This window comes from Crocodylus siamensis, chromosome 3 (genome assembly GCF_052110815.1).
Source record: "Crocodylus siamensis isolate JL-2025a chromosome 3, ASM5211081v1, whole genome shotgun sequence".
NCBI classification, from domain to species: Eukaryota; Metazoa; Chordata; order Crocodylia; family Crocodylidae; genus Crocodylus; species Crocodylus siamensis.
Genome location: NC_143397.1, coordinates 222514434 through 222538996, shown reverse-complemented (window position 1 = coordinate 222538996; position 24563 = coordinate 222514434). Strand labels below are relative to the sequence as shown.

At 44.1% G+C, this 24563-nt stretch overlaps 1 protein-coding gene across 3 annotated transcripts in view; it reads left to right on the top strand.

The window, feature by feature from the left end:
* RNF19A (ring finger protein 19A, RBR E3 ubiquitin protein ligase) overlaps positions 1 to 20077 on the top strand; it is a 111655-nt gene extending 91578 nt beyond the window's left edge. For all 3 annotated transcript variants that reach the window (XM_090040433.1, XM_090040435.1, XM_090040434.1), the window contains 5 exons: positions 626 to 740; positions 3268 to 3429; positions 5214 to 5427; positions 15273 to 15416; positions 16509 to 20077. In XM_090040433.1, the coding sequence (XP_089896559.1) occupies positions 626 to 740; positions 3268 to 3429; positions 5214 to 5427; positions 15273 to 15416; positions 16509 to 17199 (1326 nt within the window). In that variant the 3' untranslated portion in view covers positions 17200 to 20077. The remainder of the gene's footprint in view (positions 1 to 625; positions 741 to 3267; positions 3430 to 5213; positions 5428 to 15272; positions 15417 to 16508) is intronic.
* Positions 20078 to 24563: the final 4486 nt, after the last annotated feature.

The window sequence follows — 24563 nt, the reverse complement described above, 5'->3', positions numbered from 1 at the left end:
GGAAACCTTGTTTATTTGGTTGCTGCAGATGGGTGTAGACAGTCAAATTTCCAAAGTCCTGTAGAGCAAACAATCAGTAAGGGTTTTAACCCTGCTAAACCCCTTGATAAATAGAAACACAATAAGAACAGTGTTAGCCAACACACACACTTAACTCGAAAGTTTATCCTAACAAGTATACACAAATAGTTCTGGCCTCCTGGTGTCTCAGCTTGAAGGCAGTGCTGCTGTAGCAGTTTTTCATTGTTCTGTTAAAACATCTGAAAGCACGGTTTTGTCATTGCTCTAATATTCAGGAAAAAAGATCACTGAGAGCAAGAAATATTAATAATTTGTCTTCAAATGGATTCAGAAATCATATTTGTAAGACTGAGTATATGCATACTTTCTGAAGATACTTGTATAAAAACTTAAGAAAAAGATGAGTGTCCTTCTTCTTTGATAAGTACCCCTTTTTAAGACGGACTGTATCAGGATATAAATGAGTAGTATATAGTCTTTGATTGAAGGCACAACATTGCATAATAGCAGAGCAGAGCCCAAATTATCTGAGACATCTTTCATCCCTACAGCAGTTTATCAGCATTTGCAATATATCCTGAACACTTTTTTTTTTCCTCTCAAGATTCACAATCGCTATGAAGGAAAAGACATTTCGAAGCACAAGAGAAACCTGGCTATCGCAGGTGGTGTAACCTTGTCTGTAATTGTTTCTCCAGTTGTAGCTGCAGTAACTGTAGGTAAGCCAATACTACTGCTTTGCATTTTGCTAGCACCTAGAAACTAAGGTTTGAAAATGCTTTACAACTGTTCATAATTGTCGTGTACAGTGAATTAGGAGAAGCTAGCTCCCTTTTACAGCTAGGGAGACTGAAAGGATAGATTGACCAAGGTTATATTGTGAACTGAAAAAAGCAGATAACAGAGTGCAGCCTTTGGGGAGGGCTACACCTGAATAAAACCTTTACAGTGCTTTTAATCTTACAATTTTCCAATAGTCTGGAGGCAATCAAAAACCCAATCTTTCATAAACCCAATCTTCTTCCATGAAAAGGAAATGAAAAGACTGCTTTTTAAAAGTGTCTCTATCTGAAGACAGCTGGAGATCCATATGTTTGTCTTGTTGATTCTGTGTCAGGGTAGCTCTAGTTAAAAGGGTTTTTTTTTAAGTTAACAGTGCTTAAATATTTGACACTGCATGGCCAGATTTTGTCACTGATGGTTAAGCAAACCTGTTTCCCTTTCTCTCAACTTCTCCATAGGTGTTATTGCAAACAGCATTTTTTAAAAAGTGGAGCTGCACACGTTTTGGCTTGTAAAACCTTTGTTTTTGTTGCCTGATATATAGGAAGAAAAGATCCAAGTTTGTATGTTGGATCCCAAAACATGTCTCTTCAAGGTGTCTCTTCAAGGAGTGAAAGAAAAACTAAACATAAAAACATCTTACACAATTTGGGGAGAATAACTTTTTTAAATGTGGAACTTCATTAGTCTGGACTCTATTCCTGTGCTGTACACTCCCTATACTTAACATGACCAGCATTCCCTTTAAGCTGTGTGGTGTGCACGTCCACGCAGGCGCGCCTGGCAGCATGGCATGAGTGCACTTGCGTGGCTGTGCATGTCACGCAGCTTAGAGGGAATGCTGGTGACCATATGTCCCAGTTTAGGTGGAACAGTCCCAGAATTCAGAGGCTAAATAATCCCAGCTGGTTGATGAAAATAAAAATGAACATCCTGGGTGTGGGGAGGCATAGCAGCATGAGGTGTGAAAAAGGAAGACCTGGCAGACAGCAAAATTGCTCTAAAATAAGATGGCTTGATTATTGGAATGACCGTTAAAATGGGGAGATGATTGGTTACGCTTGTGAAGTAGAGAACAATGGGACATAGACTCCTGACTCCCTTAGCTGCCTGAATAGTAACACCAGAGCTGCCCCACACTGCCTCAACCCTGCAGCAGTATTGACTTCCAGGGCAGGGAGCTTGGAATCTGACCTTCCTTATTTGGGCATTTATGAACTAAAGTTCATTCCTGCTGGCTCCCTCAGTGTGTTCATCTGGCATAGCTTTGCCTGCCATTTTATCCTGGCTTTCACAGGCTTCCATCAGCAGGGCAGTCAAATGGTCTAATTCACAGTGCTTGATTGTCTATACCAAATGATGAGCTCCCACAATGTGGGAAGTAGTGCAGTGGTAGTACAGCCTAATCCAGACCAGCCTTTTTAAATGCACCTTTCATTGGCTTTTCTCAGCAGTTTTGTTTCTACATATAAAATGAGAAAATTTGAAAATGAATTGGACACAGTAAACAAGCAGATCTCACAGTAACACTTATAGCGAGGGCTGAGCTCATCTCTACTAGTCCCTAGAAAAGCTTTTTCTGGCTTCAGTGGGAGCAGGGCTAAGCCCTTAATTATGTGGAAGAAATTAAACTTCGCGTTGTGGTTGAATCAGAACTGACAGAGCCAGCTTTTCTTTAATTAGGGGTATACTGTGATCATTGGGAGAATTCCATACAGTAAGGGGAATCACCCACTTGTCTGTTTCAAAGGAATCCTCCTACTCTATAAGTTTACAAGCATATTTATACTTAAGACAGAGAAAGAGAAAAAAATACATCCTTGGAGAAACAAAACAATAGTAAATTACAGACATGCAGGCAGTTTAATTAAATAAAACATTTGTGCACAGGGTAATAAGGTATGTAGGATTCCTTATTTCAGAACATGTAACTGAAATAAACAGTATCAGCACTTCTGGTCTCTGTCTGTTTTCCTAGTCGAGCAGGCCAGAAGCCCGATCAAATCTACTTCCACAATTATAAGCACTAGTAGTGGGCATTTCTGTTTTTAAAGATGTTTGACATAGCTTCATGCTCCTTTTCCATGTAAATAGTTTTCAGTATTCTTAGACAAAGTTTGTTTAGTCATTTGAAGTGTGATATATTTTGAATGTGTTTGTAAATGACGAGGTAATAGATATAGCATGTATGTTGTGTTAATGCAGCCCTCTGCTTCTCTGCATATCTCACTGCTAGTGGGGACCTACTGTCTGGAACAACTTGCAAATCTCATACCATCTTAATGACTTTCCAGCTACTTCCAAATTTCATCTGAAAACTAAGCTTTCTTCATTTCTTCCTCCATGCTCCAATTTTATTATGTGCATGATCAGATAATATTTACATATTTTGATCGCTTTTATGCAAAATACTGGATAAAAGAGTTATATTTAAATATGAGGACTTAATATTTTTCTTTATAGGTATTGGTGTTCCCATTATGTTGGCTTATGTGTATGGAGTTGTTCCTATCTCCCTCTGTCGAAGTGGAGGTTGTGGTGTGTCTGCAGGCAATGGAAAGGGTGTCAGGATAGAATTTGATGATGAAAATGATATAAATGTTGGTGGAACAAATGCAGCCGTAGGTAAGAAGATTCAGCACTTTATTTTTTGTAAATGTAGGGCTTTGCAATTAGTTTCTGGATTTGACAGCTTTGGGCATGAGAGACCTTTCTTTGCAGGAAAAGTTCTATGCAGATAACAGTTATGCAAGTCATCTCTTGCCTGTTTATCTCTGTGGCCTGTAACACGAAAGTCTCCTGGGATGAGGGTTATTCAGTTGTTTCTATGCCAGTACAGTGGTGTCTTTTTGGGTATTGAGTGAAGCAGCCAAGCTTCTATCATACTTTTTTCTTTGAATATTTTTATGCTGTACGTCCTCCATACTATAATATCTTCCAGTAGTACGTTAAGTGAAAGCTTTTCTTTTTTTAGCCTGGGTTGTATAAGAACATGAAAAATGCTCTATATGTTACCAGACCTTTTTCAACAGTCCATTTCCCCTTCACCCCACCCCACCCCAAAAGACCTGCATTATATTGAATAATTGCGTCCAACCTGGATCCCTGAAGTAACTGATGAGGTTATGCATGAGTTCAGGGGGCCCACATGAAGGATCTCAAACTTTGCTTGGGTCTGGCTGGTGGTGGGAAAACAGAGACTTTTCTCTGCTCTCAACAGAGTTAAAAAAGAAGTGATACAGAAAAGCTGTTATTTGTTCTAACCAAATAATAATAGGTCTTCTGTGCTGAGAGTGGAGATATAAAATGAGTATTTTTGCAGATGATTTCTCCGTAGATGCTGTCAGCTTTCATTCCTTATGGAGAAGCAAATCTATTAGCAATTGTTCTGCTGCTCCTTTCAGAAATGTTATTGTCACAGAATCAGTGCCACTTTTGAGAGAGCTTTGCCTTGGGACTCCCCAGGAAGTAACCTTATTCAGTCTCCCCCTCAATAAACCCCCTGGAGCCAGCTTCTCAAGACCCAAGCCTCTGGCTTTGGGACCCTGGCTTTTCTCAGTCCCTGATCTTTAGCATGCCTACCTTGGAGAACTCCTTTTTGGTCCTTTTTGGAAGGGGGTTGCTCTCTCTGTTAGTGTGTGTGGTGGGGTGGTCCACAGTGCCAATGTCCCAGACAGCACAGCACATTGTTTGACTCCTAACAAACAATTTTTACCGTGCCACTGCAGTTCCCTCTTTCCTTCCTTGGACTCCATACTGTCGTCCCTGGCACTACCCTTTCTTCTCCCCCTTTCTCTTCAGGCACAGCCAACCACCCTTTGTACCAAATTGTTACAAAACTGTAGTCTTAACCTGGGGACAACGCTCACCCAATAAAATGGAGCATAGTCAGAGAGCAATCTTCAGACCCTGCTGCTAGGTCCAGACTGCTGTCTTCCTCTAGTATGGAAAGGACTTCTGGATTGTCCTACTTTTAAGACAATTTACAGCAAACCATGCTCACTCTGAGCACCCGCCTCCAGTATTCCCCACAAAAACAGCAGGCTAGAACTCAGCCCTCTTGGCCTCTTCTGTCACAGTTATAACTTACCATTTTTTAAATAAAGGGCAAGACTTTCTGGTGCAGGGTAAGATGCATGTAAGATGACCCAAGAGTACCATTCCTATGTAGTCTTACAATATTTTGAAACTTACCAGCAACTTCTCAAACACAACCTTTTATGGCAGTCTCAAACAAGTTCTGATTTTTCTTCATGTTGTAAATGTTTGTAGTATGTTTCAACAAATCATCTAGATTGTGTCCAGGTCTTTTTCATGTAACTGCAGAAGCAATATTTCATATCTATATTTTAAGGCAGAATAAAAGCTTTGTTTCTGATGAATGTCAAGATTTTTCTGTTTTTACATAGATACTACTTCTGTGGCAGAGGCACGACATAACCCTAGCATAGGGGAAGGAAGTGTGGGAGGACTGACCGGCAGCCTGAGTGCAAGTGGTAGCCATATGGATAGAATAGGAGCCATTCGAGATAACCTGAGTGAAACTGCTAGCACCATGGCACTAGCTGGAGCTAGTATAACAGGGAGTCTATCAGGAAGCGCAATGGTCAACTGTTTTAACAGGTAAGATGAAACATTTTCCACTCCATGATATCCATCTTTCAATATAAATAGCATTGGTTATTCATTTCGTAATGTGTAGATAGACAGCCAGTTTAAAATGAACCTATGACAGGTGGCTGGCCCCATTTAAGGGTGCACTAGTCCAGTTCACCTGTCAGTTGCCCCCCAGCAGGACCTGGTAGAAGGTATCTGGCTGCTATAAAGACTCATGATGCAGTTGAGAGAGAGAAGCAGAAATGAGGAGCTGAACAGTTACCTGGAGAGTGGTGGAGACTGTGGAAGAGAGCTGGCTCAAAGGACTTGAAAAAGTTGACTGGGCATATGAATCCTACTGAGTGAAAGGCTCATGCAGAGGCTCCAGATAATGAAAAGCCAGGTCAGTCAGGACAGGTTCAACCCAGGAACAAGTGGGTTGATTCTTCAAGAAGTTTTCCTTGAGAAGGAGTTTGGCAGGGATGGGACTTGAAGATGAAAAGAGGCAGGGAGTGGAACACTCCAGTGAAACCATAGAAGTCCTGCAATCCGAGAAGAGCACAGGATTGCCAGAAGGCTCAAGAACACAGGCATATGAATTGAAAGTGGAAATAAATTCTTAAGTGGAAATCTTGGAATAAAAAAGGCTGGAGAACTGCTTGTTCTTAACTTGTCTTTGAACAGAGATTTGTAAATTTTCTGCCTCTTGAGAGAACTGCTGACAGATATTTACTAATAGGCTATGTCTGGAATCATAGCTTGAATTGGACTCTGGAGAGAGAATTTTCCTTTTCTAGGTGGCAGGGGAGGTGACCCTTGCTGTAGAGAGGGAAGTAAACAGCAAAGTAAACCCTGGGGACTGCAAAGGAGACCAAGACAGATGTATCACTGCAGGAGGATGCTTGGACGAACAACCTATTGTAAAAGCCTACAATAAAACTACTTAGTTTTTTACTTTGTTTCTACCCACAATTACCCATATCACAATTTTGTATATCCTTAGTATGCCTGTTCTGATACACTGTAATTGATTGTACTTATCCCATGTTTAAAATAGCAGGGGAAAAGTAGTATCTGTCTCATGTTATGAGCATTGTAATTATTCATCCAAGCATTTTACATTTTAGTACTAGAACAGGACTAAGAATGTGCCTGTGTCTAAACCTGAATAACTGCCCAATTACATTGCTAAGACTCCTCTTTTGTCTTCATCCCCTCATAACACACCTGAAATAGAGTTTATAAATGCCTTGGGGCCCCAAAAGCTAGTTCTGTTTTCTTTGACAGCTTTGTATACTGTAAAATGCAGAGATGCAGATGTAGTTTGACCAGTATTCATAGAACAAGCATATTGTGTTTTCATACTTTAAGAATCACAAATTTATATGCAAAGTAGCCATAGAAACCAAGGTGCAGAACACCTGTAAGCCAGAACCATTAAAGAACCAAGATACAGTTGCTCTTTAGAATTACCTGTTTGCTTTAAGAACAGGTACATTACCTAGCAAGGATAAGCCTTAGTCTTCCCTTAAACATCTTCCTTTTAATTCAGTCACATTTAGTTAATAAGACAGTGAGGGGAAAAAGGTAGGGTGGGAAGACTTTTCTGGCATTATAGAGCTAAAACTGGAAATGGCAATTAAGGTGATATTGTTGCATATGTAATTTAGTCTTTAGGTTTTTGTAGCTACAAGTGAATTGTGAAATTATGAATTCACGAGTAAGGTCAAATACTGCATGTCAAAACAGTCCAGGATGTAGTAGTAACTAGGCCTGTGTGAAACAGCTAGCATTCACTTTGGATTTGGCCGATTTGGAGGACAGTGATTCAATTCGGTGATTTGAATCGCTGTTCCGAATCATAGTTTCATAGTTAGTAGGCTTGGAAGGGACCTGAGCAGATCATCACGTCCAACCCCCTGCCTTGGCAGGAAAGAGTACTGGGGTCAAACGACCCCAGCAAGGTGTTTGTCAAGCCTTGTCTTGAAGACCCCCAGGATAGGAGCCAGCACCACTTCGCTTGGAAGTTGGTTCCAGATCCTAGCCGCCCTGATAGTGAAGTAGTGCCTCCTGATGTCTAATCTGAATTTACCCTCTGCCAGCTTGTGACCATTATTTCTAGTCACCCCTGGTAGTGCTCGGGGGAACAGGGGCTCCACCAATGCCTGCTGGTCCCCTCTGACTAGTTTGTAACAGGCCACTAGGTCCCCCCTCAGCCTTCTCTTGTGGAGGCCGAACAGGTTCAGGTCCTGAAGCCTCTCCTCGTAGGGCCTGCCCTGCTGCTCCCTGACCATGCGAGTGGCCCTCCTCTGAACCCTCTCCATGTTGTCCACATCCCTCTTGAAGTGTGGCACCTAGAACTGGACACAGTACTCCCAGCTGTGGCCTGACCAGTGCCGCATAGAGGGGGAGTATCACCTCCTTGGACCTAATTGAGATGCATCTGTGGATGCGTGACAGGGTATGGTTGGCCTTCCCGACCGCATCCCCACACTGCCGGCCCATATTCATCTTGGCATCAATGATGACTCCAAGATCCTTTCCTGCCTCTGTACTGACGAGAAGGGAGTTCCCCAGCCTGTAGGTATGGTGCTGGTTGTTCCTCCCCAGGTGCAGCACCTTGCACTTGTCAATGTTGAATCCCATCCTATTCTTGTCCGCCCACCTCTGTAACCCGTCTAGGTCCAGTTGTAGCCTGTTCCTCCCTTCTAGCATGCCCACATCCCCCCACATCTTAGTGTCATCAGCAAATTTGAACAGGGTGCTTTTTACCCCCTCATCCAAGTCATTGATGAAGATGTTGAACAGTGCGGGCCCGAGGCCCAAGCCCTGTGGAACCCCACTGCCCACATCCCTCCAGCTCGAAAATGACCTGTCCACTACCACTCTCATGGCAACCCATTTGACTGTGTAGGTGTCGACACCACAGTCCCCCAGTTTCTTAATGAGAGTAACTGTTGAAGGCCTTCTGAAAGTCCAGAAAGACTATGTCCACTGCTACCTCTGCATCTAAGGATTTGGTGACCTGGTTGTAGAAGGCCACCAGGTGGGTCTGACAGGACCTGCCTCTAATGAACCCATGTTGGTTGCCCCTAAGCATGCAGTCCCCTGCTGGCCCCTCCTGGATGTGTGCCAGCATAATTTTCTCAAAGAGCTTGCCCAGAATCGCGGTAAGACTAACTGGCCTGTAGTTCCCCAGGTCCTCCTTCCTCCTTTTTTTGAAGATGGGAACCACATTGGCCCTCTTCCAGTCCTCTGGCACCACACCAGAGCACCACGAGTTCTCGTAAAGCTGTGCCAGGGGTCCCGCAATGGCCTCAGCTAATTCCCTCAGCGCTCTGGGGTGGAGATCATCCAGACCAGCTGATTTAAATACATCCAGTCCCTCCAGAAGTTCCTTGACTAGTTCCTCCCTGACCCTTGGCCTAGGTGTGCCTCCCCTGGGGCCTGAGGGAGGCCTTAGTGGGAGGGCTGATCTGGTCCCTGCTCAGGAAAATAGAGGCAAAGAAGTCATTAAATAGCTTAGCTTTGTCGTCTGGTGTGACAACCAAATTTCCTAGCATGTCTTGCAGGGGCCCCACATTACCCTGTACCTTCTTCATAGAATCAATGAGTCGGAAGGGACCTAGACAGATCATCTAGTCTGACCCCCTGCCATGGGCAGGAAGGAGCACTGGGGGTGGCAGGAGTCATAAGACCCCAGCCAGGTGCCTATCCAGTCTCCTTTTGAAGATCTCCAGGGAAGGTGAGAACACCACCTCTCTGGGAAGCCTATTCCAGGCTCTGGCCACCCTTACAGTGAAGTAGTTCTTCCTAATATCTAACCTAAACCTGTCCTCCCTCAGCTTGTGGCCATTGTTCCTGGTGACTGCAAGGGGGGCCCTGGTGAACAGACTTTCCCTGAGTCCCTGCTGCTGGCCCCTGATAAGGTTGTAGGCAGCCACAAGATCCTCCCTCAGTCTCCTCTTGTAGAGACTGAAGTGATTCAGGTCCCTCAGCCTCTCCTCATAGGGCTGGCCACGGAGACCCTCAACCATATGAGTGGCCTCCTCTGGACCCTCTCCAGATTCTTCACGTCCTTCTTGAAGTGTGGAGCCCAGAACTGGACACAGTACTCCAGCTGCAGCCTGACCAGTGCTGCATAGAGGGGGAGCAAGACCTCTCTGGACCTGTTAGTGATGCCCCTGTTGATGTATGACAGGATGCGGTTGGCTCTGCCTATTGCTTTGTGGCATTGGTGACTCATTCATCCTGGAGTCAGTCATGACTCCAAGATCCCTCTCTGCCTCTGTGCTGCCGAGAGGGTCAGCCCCTAACCTATAACCATAATGCTGGTTCCCTCTCCCCAGGTGCAGCAGTCTGCACTCGTCCTTGTTGAACCGCATCCTGTTCAGATCCGCCCGCTCCTCTAACCTATCCAGGTCTGCTTGGATGCAGTCCCTGCCAGCCGGTGTATTCACTACCCCACAGCTTGGTGTCATCAGCCAACTTGAACAGGGTGCTCTCCACACCCTTGTCCAGGTCGCTAATGAAGATGTTGAACAGCACCGGCCCAAGGACTGAGCCCTGGGGGACTCCACTGCCTACATCCTCCCAGGTCATTACTTCAACCCGTCCACCCCCACCCTCTGGGTTTGCCCCTGAAGCCAGTTTGCCACCCATGTGACTGTGCATTTGTCAATGCCGCAGTCCCAAAGCTTGCCCGCCAGAATTGGGTGGGACACTGTGTCAAAGGCCTTCTGGAAGTCCTAGAAGATGACATCAACTTCCTCCTTCCCATCTAAGCTCTTTGTTACTTGGTCATAGAAAGAGACCAGGTTAGTCAGGCAGGATCGGTCTTGCACGAACCCATGCTGGTTACCCCTCAACATCACTTCTCCTGCAGGGCTCTCACAAATGTGGCCCTTGATAATTTTTTTAAAGACCTTCCCCAGGTAGAAGTGAGGCTGACTGGCCTGTAGTTGCCAGGCTCTTCCTTCCTCCCCTTCTTGAAAATAGGGACCACATTGGCCCTTTTCCAGTCCTCAGGGACTTGGCTCAAGCACCAGGAGTCCTTGAACAGCCATGCCAATGGCTCTGCAATGACACCAGCCATTTCCCTCAGAACTCGCAGATGGAGGTCATCCAGGCCTACTGACTTGAACACATCTAAGCCCTCCAGGTAATCCTTAACTAGGCCTGAACTAACAGTCGGGGGACTTGCATCCTTCTTGGGCCTCTCTACGCTATCACCCGAGAGCACCCATTGTCAGCAGACAGGAACACAGAGGCAAAGGACTTGTTGAAGACAAAGAACTTCTTTTTGCCCCCTATGTATTTAAAAAAGGGCTTCTTGTTGTCCTTGATCTGGGAAGCTAGTCCCAGTTCCATCTCCGCCTTGGTCTTCCTGACTGCCCCCCTGCATCCCAGAGCAACCGCAGTATAATCCTCCCTGGTGAGGAGGCCCCTGCCTTCCATTGTGTGTATGCCTCCCTTTTAGCTACGAGACATTCCTGGATGCTTTTGGTGAGCCATGGGGGCTTTTGTGCCCTCCTGCTCTCTTTGATCCGTGTTGGGATTACCTCCCTTTGGGCTTGGAGGATAGTCTCCTTAAGGAGCAACCACTCTTCTTAGACACCTGGCTCCCCTCCGGGACCTCAGTGCTTCCCTGACTATTCTCCTTAGCTCATTGAAGTCCGCCCTCCTGAAATCTAGGGCTGCTACCTTGCTGTAGGCCTTTGCCACCTTGCTCTGGATGGTGAATTCCAGCAGGCGATGATCACTGTCACCCAGGTGGTCGAGCACCTGCAGCCCCCTCACCAGGTCGTCACCTGTGGCCAGCACCAGGTCCAACAAGGCGTCTCCCCTGGTGGGGCTGTGCACCTCCTGGGTTAGATGGAGGTCCTGCATTTGGGCTAGGAACCTACATGAGCAGTCAGACCTGGCTGACTGCTCTTCCCAGCAGATGTCTGGAAAGTTCAGGTCACCCATGATGACCACGTCCTTTGACCTAACTACCTGACTTAAGAATTCCTGGTTTAGCTCTTCCCCTTGGTTGGGTGGTCTGTAGTAGACCCCCACCTTTAAGTCTCTTTCCCTCGACTGCCTTGTATTCTAACTCAGAGCACTTCCATGTGCCCCTCTTCTGGCTCTGTGCTACCTGATGAGGGTGTGTATTCCTCCTTAATGTACAGCACCATACCCCCGCCTTTCCTCCCTGTCCTGTCCCTCCTGTACAGCCTATAGCCCTTGATATTCACTGCCCAGTCGTGTTGGGTTTCAGTGAGCCCCACTGTGTCTGGGTTGGTGTCAGCTAGAAGGAAGGTAAGTTCCTCCTGCTTGTTTCCCATATTACGAGTGTTTGTGTAGAGGCATTTGAGGCCTCCTGTGGATTTGTGCACTGGTCCCCTAATCACAGCATTGCCCTGGCCCCTGTTGCTTACCTGTGTATATGTTCCGCTTGTCAGTGTAGGCTGGACTGTACTTGTGAGTGCTGCTTGGTTTAGCGGTCCAAGGCTTCTTCCTCCCTCGTCTTCCCCTTCCCCTTACAAGCCTAGTTTAAAGCCCGCTGGAGGAGATCCACCAACCTAGAAGAGAACATACACTTACCTTTAGGGGAAAGTTGGAGCCCATCCCACCTAAGCATGTCTCTTGTTGTGATGTGCGGGTCGTTGAGAGAATCGATTCGGCTGAAACTGATTTGGAGATTTGGCCCCTGCTGAATTGGCCAAATCTCTGAATCGGACGGACCCCATACCCTGCCCAATCTCCCAGCCCTGTCAATGGCTGCCCCTCCTGGCATCAGCTCCCAGGTCTTTTAAAAAAAAAAAAAAAAAAGAGCTTGGCACTCACTAGCTGCTGCCAGGTGGGGGATGGAGCGTGTTGCCCTGTGCTGCATGGGGGGCTATGTCACAAGCTGCCATACCCTGCCCAGCCCTAGCTCCTGGCTCTCTCTTTTCTTTTTAAGCTCCCACTCACTGGCAGCTGCCGGGGAGGTGGGGGGGAGTTCCCTGCTGCCTCATGCTGTGTGGTGCCTCTGCCACAAGCACCCCACCTGCTCTCTAAGCTCCCCCCATGGGTGCCCCACATGGGCCCCGTGTTGACTCTTTAAAAAAAAAAAGAAAAAAAGCCCTAGACTCACCAGATTCTGCGGGGTGGGGGGGTGGATCCCTACTGTCCCCACTACCCCATGCTGCATTTGGGGGCTCTGCCACAGGCCTCCAGAAGCCCAGAGGTCGCTGCAGCAGCCAGTGAGTGCAAGGCTTTTTTTTAAGGAGCTGGGGCCAGGCGGGGCAGCCATGGGTGGGGCTGGGGAAGCAGACAGGAGATGGGGCCTGGCAGGGGTCCCCCGCCATGGTCCTGTCCCCACTTCTCCAGCTCTACCGCCCGCCGCCCCTACTTACCATCACAGAGTCTGGGTCCAGCTCCCTGTGGCAGCGAGCAGGGACTGCCTGAATCACCGAAGCTTTTGAAATCTTTTCCAAATCAATTTGGAGAGCTTCAAATCCATTCAGACCTTTTTATTGGTCTCCTGATTCAGTTCAGATTTGGAGATTCAGCTGCCAAATTGGGCCGAATCTCCTCCAAAATTGAATCAGCACGCTCCAGTTAAGTTGTGTTTGCCTCCTTGGATTTTAAAAATCCTTTATTCACCACTGTCTTGTTGCCCTGTCAGGGGAAGAATGCAATAGTTTATCAAAGTCAACAAGAATATTACACTATAGTTTTTAGAAAACCAAGTAACTAATATTAATATATAAAAATAAATCTATATATTCAATCTTTATGAATTTAAGGGCCATAACTGCTGCCCATTGCATGCAGTGAAAGGACTGCTTTCCAGATCTGGCTCTAAATATGTCTAGTACCAGGAAAGCCACTCATGAGGACTAGTCAGTTTAACTGTGTGTGCAGCATTACACATACTATGGTATACCTCACCGCATTGCATAATCTGTAAATTCTGTTTAATGAAACAATAATTTTTAGTCTTTACTGTGAAATGAAAGGATTACTCAGGGTAATATCCTTTATTGGATCAACTGCGTAGTTAGGATAGACAAATTCTTGAATGCAAGATATTCTTTAGATCTGGGGAGTGAAAGCTAGCACCCCATAGTGAAAAACAGTTGGAAGAAGGGGGAGAGGAATTCCGAGAGATAGCAGACAAACAATTAGCAGAAGAAAAGCCGGTTACTGAGTGATCAAAGTTTGTCAAAAGGAAGAAGGGTAATTATTACCTTACATGTGTGGAAAGAATTCAGGGATCAGGAAGGTTATAACATGCCACAAAACCAATATTAGTGTTAAGTCTTTTTAAAGGTGTTAGGTAGATTTCCCTTGAGCATAAGGATTGTGAGGTCAGAGAGACTGGTTGTTCTGTAAAAAATGTTTTTGTCTGAGAGTTCATTCTGGCATGCAGTTGCTCTTTAGTTTTACCCACATAATTACCATGAGAGCATTTGGTGCATTTGGATCAAATATTTCACACTTTGGGAAAGGCGTGTGTAGGAATGAACCATGGATTCTGATGGTTTTGTTATGGGGGAGTGCTGATTATAGTAGTGATGGAGATTTGTTGACAGGTTTCTTGCTAAGGCAAGGCTGTGTCTCAAGGCTGATCTTTTATTGCTCAGAAAGAAATCATAGAACTCCTTTATAATCAGTGAACGTTCCACCTTTGTACTAGGCATGGCTCTGATTTCAAGCCATAAATGCAGAGCCTCTTTCATTTGCCCAGAAATACTGTGTAGACTTCATCTGAGCACTAAAGTGGTACTGCTGAATTCTCCTTATCTTTAGGTTCCCAAGGTGATTTGCTGTTCAGCACTCAGCATTGCCACACCTAACTTTTATGTGCCTGGCTCCTGAAGTAAAATTCACAACCTGGGGTTTGGCCACAGAAAGGCCCTGTGCAGAGCATAGGAATGGAATTCATGCAGCCAGCGCACAGAGTGTGGGAATGCCTAAACTAGCCAATAGGAAATGCCAGAGAGGCATGTCTAAAATTCTGCTTCTTTTGTGGACTTGCATGCCTCTAATTCCCTGTTATTAGTACTGGGATTCACAACACAAGCCCTGTCCTGGAGGTAGGTGCCTTTTTGGAAAAGACAACTGGTTGAACTGGAGGAGGGTAGCAGAAGCCGTTTATGTGATAGGATAGTGGTTAGAACACTCACCAGGGAAGTAAGGGATCTTGGTTTAGTGCCCTCCTCAGTCCAAGGGGCTCAAACTCACTCATCTTACTTTCCTTGAGAATGCCTTAACGATTATTATTTACTGTTAGGTACTACTAATTATTTGATGTAGCTCACTCTGGGTCTCTCTCTCTCTCTTGAATTAGGGGAGCACATTGCTATAGGCATTTTTTTACAAAGAGGCAAGAGGAATGTCCACTGCAGTAAGTGTGAACTACAAATCTCCATGTGGCAGATGCTCATCAACTGTGAATGAGTGGGTGTGTCTACATGTGCTTTTATGCACGCCTAAACTTAATGTGCATTAGCTTAATGCATATTAAGGTGACTTGTATGCATCTACTTATGCACATGCTAAGGCTCATTAACGCAGGTGTGTGGATCAGCTTGGGACTAAAGTTAGTCCCAAGTCAGTGGACACACTGCATTAATGCGCATTAGTTTGTCTATATGTTTGCTAATGCAATTTAACTATTCACGCTCGAATAGCCTAAAATCACCATTTTAAGGCACATTAAGGACGTGTACATGTAGACATGTGCCCTTAATGCACCTTAAATTGGGCTAATGCACATTAAATGTGCATGTGTAGACACACCCAGTGTTACAAAAGCTGTTACTGATCTTAGCTAGGGACATCAGTCCTGGTAGCAATATATGAAAATAATTTCTGCCTTTTTTATAAATCTCTCCAAGGTTGGAAGTTCAAGCAGATGTGCAAAAAGAGCGATACAGCCTGAGTGGAGAATCTGGTACGGTTAGCTTGGGAACGGTTAGTGACAACGCCAGTACCAAAGCAATGGCAGGATCCATTCTGAATTCCTACCTCCCATTGGATAGGTAAGAACAATGTAAGATCATAGACTGGAAGGGACCTCATGAGATCTAGTTCAGCCCCCTGCTCAAGGCAGGATCATCCCTGACTCAACCATCCCAGCTAAGTATCTGTCCAGCCTGCTCTTGAAAACTTCTGAATTGCTTTTAAAAGGGATTTCAGCTGCAAGGACTTCAGGACTTTGTGCATTTACGATTTAACCTAATAGATGCCACCATGCTCACCAAAGACTCACCCAAGTGTATAAAGGATGAAATACAGTATTTCACAGTGTATGAGTTGGGTTTTGAAACCCAATTTTTGTGTCTTTAAAATCAAAACTCAACTTATACACTGTGCCACATCAAAAAATTGGAGATGGGGCTGGGCTTGCCTGGGCTCTGCACTTGGCTGGTGCAGCCTCATCCCCTGTGAGTGGCGCTGGCAGTGCCATTTGCAGGGGATGAGGCTGCGCCAGCCAAGCCCATCCCCGCCCCCATCCCCTGTGAGCAGCGCTGGGGCTGGGGCTGTGCCAGTCAAGTGCCAAGCCTGGCTGTCTGATGCAAACAGCACTGTCAAATGCTGGGCTCAGTGCTAAGCTGGCACAGCCTCATCCCCTGCAAGCAATATCAGGCTCGGCATTCAGTAGTGGCCCCATCCCCTGTAAGCCAAGTATTGCTCACAGGGGATGGGGACAGACTCGATACTAGGCTAGCATGGCCTCATCCCCTGCGAGTGGCACCAGAAGCGATGCTCACAGGATTTGGGCCATCTCTGTCCCCGTCCCCATCCCCTGCGAGTAGTGCTGGCAGCCAGGCCTGGCCCTGACTTATACACTATGGCTGTGAAAATCCTTACCTTTCAGGTTGGAAAGCTGGGGGTTGACTTATACACTATGAAATATGGTAAATAGATGTTCCTTGTAGGAATATGTCATTTAAAGTTGGAGATCAACTTGTTTATATGCCTTTTATTCATTTGGGGTCTTGATTCATCTTTGAAGTTTCTAACTTCAACTTTGTCAGACATTGAAAAAAGGCACGAGTTTGCTTTGGTAATTAATTTTTTTATATGTTGTCTTAACAGTGAACATTTACATTTATAATTTCATGTTCTAGGGAAGGTAACAGCATGGAGGTGCAAGTTGATATTGAATCGAAGCCAGCTAAATTCAGACACAATAGTGGAAGCAGTAGTGTTGATGATGGCAGTGCTCCAGGTCGTAGTAATGCTGGTTGTTCATCAGCCAGCTTGCCAGAAAGTAAATCTAGTGCCACCAAGTGGTCCAAAGAGGCAACGGCAGGAAAAAAATGTAAAGGTAAACTGAGAAAAAAAAGTAGCATGAAGATAAATGAGACCAGAGAGGACATGGATGCTCAGTTGTTGGAGCAACAAAGCACAAACTCAAGTGAATTTGATTCTCCCTCTCTGAGTGATAGCATCCCGTCTGTAGCAGATTCCCACTCGAGTCATTTTTCAGAGTTTAGTTGCTCTGATATGGAAAGTATGAAAACGTCCTGTAGCCATGGTTCCAGCGATTACCACACTCGCTTCACTACAGTCAGTGTCCTCCCCGAGGTAGAACACGACCGCTTGGAAAATTCTCCACATCAGAGTGGAATTCCTGTGTTGGCTCCAACCGCCCCAAGCACTGAAGTTCCACAGCTGAGTTACATCGCTGAAGAAAGTGTTCATAATGGAAGTTCAGCTGATGTGGATTTAGATATTGTTGAGACACTGAAAGAAACGAACAACAATCATTCACAACATGCTGTGGAATTAAACACTGCAGTTCAGACTGAAATTTAGACCTATAAGTGCTGCAAAATTATATTTACCACTAAAGAGCCCTGTCTGAAAGCTGGTTGAACTACATGTGACTACTGTAAGTCCCAAGTAACCAGCAGAAGCAAGGTTTTGATGCAATTATATTTTATATGTACCTGTCTAGTAAGGCAGAATGCTTCATGTGGATCTTAGTTACAGACCTATGTGAAGTGACAAAGGCTTTAACAAGTGCATTACTACACAACAAATAAGTAATGTTTTGTATTTTTGCCACAACTTTGCTTGAAAGTATATACTTGATGTATTCGATACAAAATTGGCGAATTTGTATAACGTTAAATGCTAAACTGAATAGCGTCCTGCACTGTTCACTTGAAAATGTGGGGCTTGGGAAAAGTGGGTGTTAGAGGAGTAGTAGTAACTTTGATATCGTTCTAGAGTGAACACTAATGGAAGCGAAAGTCTTGCAAAGACTATACAGGTATGTTTCAGTAATGAATATATGTAATGACTGTTTTGGCTCATAACTGGACACATTTCAAAAGTTTGCATTTAGAATGAATCACATATCCAGAGATGGATGCAGCCTGTGTTAGAAGGGTTTATATACTTGCACACTTTGAGCAATGTTATGGCATTTGAATTAACTTGGAAACTGGTACTTAGTATATGGTAGAAAAGTGACCTCTTTTGAAGAAGTGGGGTAATTTAATGAGGCGTGCAACAGGCAAAGTGACTATATACTGTACAAAAACTGTAAAATAAGAAACTATTGATTTATAAATATAGAGAAGCCGCTACAGTCACCTTTCATCAGGGGAAGAACAGTGCCCCACAGATTCTCGGTGCCTTTGGAAAAGACTGGGTTTTAAGTGCCTGGTTGTTTGAGGATTTTACTGTAATGTTTTCCAGAATATCCTCTTTGGCCATCTTGGATTATAAAGGAAAACTCGAGAGAATAAAATGACTGTGGTAGATAAGTGTATAATAATACTACTAATAATAATAATGAAGTATTAGCCTACCAAAGACTCACTCAGACGTCGGTGGATAAAACTTTCATGACATCTGTTTGCAAGACTTGTGCACATCCCCAGTCACTGAATTCAAGCACAGTGCAGAGCCTGCACAAATACAAAAGATGGGTTCTAGATATGGCTGGCTTTTTCTTTTTTCTTTCGTGTATGGAAAATGTACAGCTAGACACAAACTGAAGTTGGCCAAAGCATCTGCACTGCTGAAAACATTTTTACTATGTAATTCACTAAAACGTTGAAAAAAAAAAGTGTGGCTATCAGAATCCTGGTTAACAATGATCTGTCTTGTGTTTCTTGTAAGTATTGCCATTATGGTGCTACTGGAAGTTTGATTGGGTAAAAAGAAAAATGCCATGGGCTGCAGTCCTCCTCCATGACTTGGCCTCACCAATTTCATTAGTATGCTATAACACTAGTGCCAGTTATGTTATTTGATAATGCTTGTTATGGTATTTGTATATTTGCATTTCAGTTTGCTCAATACTATGCGTGTAAACTGCATACCTGAAATAAATGTTGAAGTACTACCTTCAGTTGTCCCTTGTTTAGTGCACTGGTGGCCTTACAAAATTGTAGATGCTAACTGAGAGCTCTTTCTTACAAGGTCCTGAGTGCTGTTCTCTGCCATTGCCTTCACTTCTTGCCTGTCTGGCAAGATCTGGCTGTGATGGAAATTGCTGATTTCTGGCACCTCGCAGGATGCAGTGCAGAGGCAGACAATTTCCCCACCCACCTTTCTCCTTCCCCTCCATAAATTTCAAAATGACCATCCTCTTGCCTGCTTCAGTACAGCCAGAGCAGCAATCTGGTTGCCACTGTCGTGGTTAGGGAAATAAACTGCTTGCTGAGAGGACTGGAACCTTATATTTATATGTGGTGACTTGATCACATTTTGTTTTTAAGTTCCATTGTATCAGGAGTGGATTGTGAGCCAGGCAACCCACCTGCTTTTTCTTTAGAATTATTTTCTTAGTTTTTCTCTCTGTCATCCTGAAACAAACTCCTTCCAGACATTCAAAGTGATTTCTCTGTTAGAACAACACACTTGTGTTGACAGATAAACTCGTTGAGTTGGATGTTTTGTCCAAAGCCTGTCAGCATAGAAAGGAAAGGATCCATGAAGATGTGAGGAGTTGACACCTCCTATCATTCTTCTGCTGGATGATGCATCTCCTCCATTCCAGAAGGATCCTGGCAGTGAAAGTAAATCATAAGAGCAAGTGGTGCTGTTACATGTGCTGTGGTCACTAACCATCTGGGTTGGGAGTAAATGTAATCTTGTATATTTTATGCCAAATTAAATTATCTTTAATTTGAGGGACAGCAGAGAATTCCTAGTGGTTGGTATCTTCTCTCCTGTGACTTTCATTCCTCTTCTGTTCTTTTGTGCTTGGGATTTGAACTTTAAAAAATGAATGTACATGGATTCTGAATAGTGATACTAACATCTGAATTTGCTAAAAGATTGAGATTTATTGAACTGGGATAGGTATTGGTAGAAGTAAAGCTTTCAGTACTTTCCGTTTATGGCAATGTGCATATTTTGGATGTAGCAGTCAGGATGGTCTCTGTCATGGTCATAAATTCAAGTGCAAAAGCTTCACTAATGCTCTGGGAGGAAAGAAAGCTAGACTTCCATAGCTAAAACTTTGACCTCTGAGTTGCCCAGACTTGTGTCTTTGCATAGGCAAACGTATTGCTGAATCTTGTTCTAGGGGTTAGTGGTGCTGACTTATGATTAAGCAAGGAATCTTACAAGACAGATAACTCCTTAAATCAATTATCTTGAGCCAGAATTTTCTTGTTCTGTGTATCAAAGAATGTAAACCTCTATTTTGGTTTTTATTTATTCTTGAATTAATTTTATGTCTATCATTACATACAGCAGCAATAAAGTTTCTGTAATCCATCATTGTCTCCTGATTTGAAAATCAACATATAGCTTTGCTTGGGGCATCAATGAAGTATCCAGATATCTGTAGTGATGTAATGTAACTACTGAACTGAGGACTGGGCGTTAAACCAATTTCTCTTATTGATTCTATCACTGACTGAGAGAGACCCCTTAACTTCCGCTATCTGTAAAATGGAAATAAAAATTTATCCTGGTAAAGCAAATATAACTACTTTGCCTTCAAAGGATTAGTGTTCTTGATTGCTATCAGCAAGGTCCAGTATTTTTCAGAATTATTCACTAATTTTCACATATAGTAAAACAAAGCCAGTTTCTACCCACTGAAGAGGAATTTGCTCTTAATAGAAAATTAGAAATAATAGAAAATTGATTTTGCTGATTTGCAGCACCCCTTTCATGGATATTAGATGAAATGAGATAGTCAAAATGGAACCATATGATGTCTTTCAATATTACTGTATGTAATTCAGTTATGAATGTTCATTGAAAGGAGCATAAGATACATTCAAAGGTGCTTTAACTATTTTACATCCATGAAAAAACTTAACTTGCGATTTTATTGCTGTAACAGGATTTATTCACTTATACAGAGCTTTTCCTCCTTGTGTAAGAATTCTTGATACTTGCTCAACAAATAGAGTATTTCTTGTTGTATATTGCACTTGAAAGTATACAAATTACTCAATACAGGAAGTAGCTAACTGTAAGTATTACATGAACTCTTATTTTTCCAGTGCTATTATTTCAAAATATTTCCTATAAGCAAAAAAAAAAAAAAAAAAGCATCAGAATACCTGGAAAGATCCTGGCAATGGAAAATAAACTACTGGAGCAAGAGGTGCTGTTAAGTCTTGGCACAACGATTGCAGCCTCCTGTAGTGAGAGAGCCTGGGAAAGTTTTGCTCCTCTGAGGAGATTTATTTTGTGACAAGTGAATCTTTTTCATTATAATTGATTTTTTTCCCTGAAGTAGTATATTTTTCATTCCATGTACGAGGATGAATTGGACTCTATAAATAGATGGCTATTTAGCAAGGTAACCTGACTGGTGTGTATAAATGCTATCTTTAAATAACATCTTAGTTAACATGGATTAATGAACTATTTTTAAATAATTATTTTCTAATATAAGCACTTTTTGAAGATAACTTCTGTTATCAAAGCAGCACTAAGCTTTTTTTGTTGTAAAGCTAGTGAGCCAAGCATTAAGGGGTGTAGTTTTTGACAGCAAACTATGGAGCTATAATTGCTTGAATTACGAGCAGAAGCTAAGAACCAACTAGGTAAAGGAAAAAGTAAATTAATCTAGGTTGCAAATAGAGGGAGACCTACTTGGAAGAGGTTTGTGAAAGAGGAGCAAGACAACAGCTGTGGCAAGAATGGAGGGAAGCTGCTTCAGTTTGCCTAGACAGTGCTGGGACAGCACACGTGGGGATGAGGAGACTGCTGCTGTGAGGCAAAAATGGTAGAATTCAGAGGGCAAGGCCTGGGATCATTTTCCTGAGGAAAATGAACAGCCACATCCCTGCCAGGACAAGGGAGGCCTGACTGGGCTTCCTGCTCCAAGTTGGCATTACAGTGTGCCAAAGCAGATGCCATGTTACTGCTGCCTGTCTCAGAGTTAAACAGGACTAGGGAGCAGGATGTTTTGTAAAGTTCCTATTTATGAACAGTAACAGCAATTCATTTTTCCATCTGACTACAGGAAAGATGCTTGGGATAGGGAAGAAGCAACAGCAGCAGCAGAAATTCTACAGCAGCTTAACCTTGCTTTAGGCAGAGGCCTGACATGCGATCCTGTAGGACATGGATGCCTGTGCAACCTCACTGAAGAGCTGCACGTGGCCTGAAGGACACCACCCCTCCTACCCAGTCTGGGCAGGCATCACCTGTTGTGTAGACCAGCTGGTAACATGGAGTTAGCTTAGCATCTTGTGTTCGCAACATAAAACTTGCTGTTAATGCTGCAGTGTTCTTGTTGTGTTGTTCATTGAGACCAAGGTGGCCCAGGCCAGAGGAATCAGCATTGGGATACATCAAACACTTGGCCAGGAGCCTTTCTAGGACCCTGGAAGGACTTGCCCAAACCCACCTGGGTTTGCACCAGTGACAGAGCCCATGGACTAGCAAGCGGGAGGCAGGGAAAGAGGGCACCAACAGAGTTTAATCTTATATAGATAATGGACTTTTCTGCATACCTGTTCTCCCTGCAGCAGTCTCAAAAGACACTCACATTGGTATGTATCAAGTTCCAGATGACCAAAACAGTGAAAAAGCACGTTGTTTCAACTAACTGATTCCAGGTCTCAGCATTTGTTATAACCAAGTCTCCCTTCAGCTTCTTAAAGGAAGCTGTTTGCCCTGATGTTCTGCATGTCACATGTCTTCCCAGCACAAGAGTATGGTCTATTTTCAAAGGTACTTGGTGGCTCTGTAGTATTGTAGCTGATCCATCTCCATCAGTTTAAGAATGCTGGTGCACAGAGAGAGCAGGCAAGCACCATGGACCCTGCCTCTGTTCCACCTATACAAACATTTTCCTCATTTTTGGGGGGGGGCGTCATTCATCTTGAAAAGGGCTTGGCCTAGAAACTATCCTGAGCTGTGTGCACGCGTGGGGTTGAGAGCAAAGGAGTACTGTCTTCGCAACTGAAGAAACCGCACATGGGGCAGGAACAGTTTGGCCATTATCTCCTTGCCCCACACATAGGTAAGAAGTATGAGTGGACTGAGCCCAGCCTCACACACTTCACTAGGACATTTAAGGCTTGAACTTTACTTTTCAGCCAGTGGAGTTCCAGCCTGCCCAGAGATGGCCTTCACTGCTCCATAGAGCTGTGAGGGTCATCTTTCCACTAAGCATATGCTACCTCATCCCCCCTGGACTTCCACTGCTTGTTCAACTTCAATCCCCCTTGTCTCAATTTGCAGAGTATATGCAAGGCCACACTTACAAGACGCCAAAGTCCCAGCCACTTTTACCCCACCACTTGCTACAGAAACATCTTCACATGACTTGACTCTGTTTTTTAACTGTTGTAACATGTCAGGTCTCCATCTATTCACATCAAGCTGCAATAACCTGTGGCTGACCAGTCATTCTACTTCTAGGTGTACAAATGTTTCACTTAACCCTATTAACATTTGAAAATGCCTTGAACTCTTAAATTTATGACTAGTTGCTTCTCAAAGGCTTGATGTCACCCACAGCAGAGCATAACAAGCGAGAATGATTGACACTGGGCATGTAACAAGTCCCATGGGGCACAACCAGTGAGTGGTAGAGGGTCAAACTGGCTACATCTGTAAATTGCCAAGTTGCAGCTCTTGAACCCTGCTGACGTTCTCAAAAAGCTCAAGTAATCTGTAATACAGTGTGAAGTGGATACCTACTCTCTGCTGCTTGGGAAGCCAGCACTGCAGGTCATTTACAACAGGCTCTCAGTGAGTGCAGCTGGCCCTTACCTGGTTTGCTCACACACAAAGAAGGAAGACTTGGATTCCCTTGCCCTTTTCTTCGGACACAGTGCCCTCAACCCCTGTTATACCTATGGTAAGTTAAAGGACATGATACCTTGCAGTTGAGCAAGAGGGTTGGTTCTAGAGCTTTTACGAATAGGTTAGAGTCTAATCATTAGACCAACATTTGAATAGGATGGCTGGACAGGAATGAACCTGCCTTGAGCAGGGGACTTGGACTCAGTGTCTTCCAGAATCTTTCCTACTTGTCCATGATTTTATTATCTTTAAACATATTTCATATCATATGGCTCGAATCATTTCAAATATGCATTTGGTTTTGCAGTCACATGGCAAACAAATAGAACCATACCCACTGCTAGAGTAGTACACAGGTGGATTCTACCCCATTCCCACATGAGAGGAGAAGGACTGCATCAAGTTCCTGCTATTATTATTCACTGAAGTTGGAGCTGTTTCCCACAGGGCATTTAGCATTAACACAAAGTGACAACCTTGGCTGAGTGCAACTGACGAACAGACAGAGAACAAGGAACTGACAGTGAGGGACTAGGAAGAAAGAAACTGCTGAGGCTCAGAGGAACACCAAGGGGAATCAAAACAGGAATAGAGAACAGGAGTAACACACTGACAAGCCCTTTGTCCACAGTAGGAGTTGGGACCAAGACGTTCTACTACTACTGTTCGCAGGTCTGAAAGCTACTGTATAGTTGGTTTTGTAGGTTTAAATTTTGTTGTGAACAGCCTCCACTGCTGGGCACTAAGTGGCTTCAGTACTGGGAACACTAGTAACAGGAAAATGTAGCCTGTAGATCGAGCTGGAAACAACCCCCCCAAATCATAGTCATTAATGAAGTATCATCAGGTCTTATCGTAGGCCACTCGCTGTCTTTCAGCTGTGGAGCCTGAGGTAAGTTAATACCTGCTGACACTTGCCTTGCTTTTGTCACCTC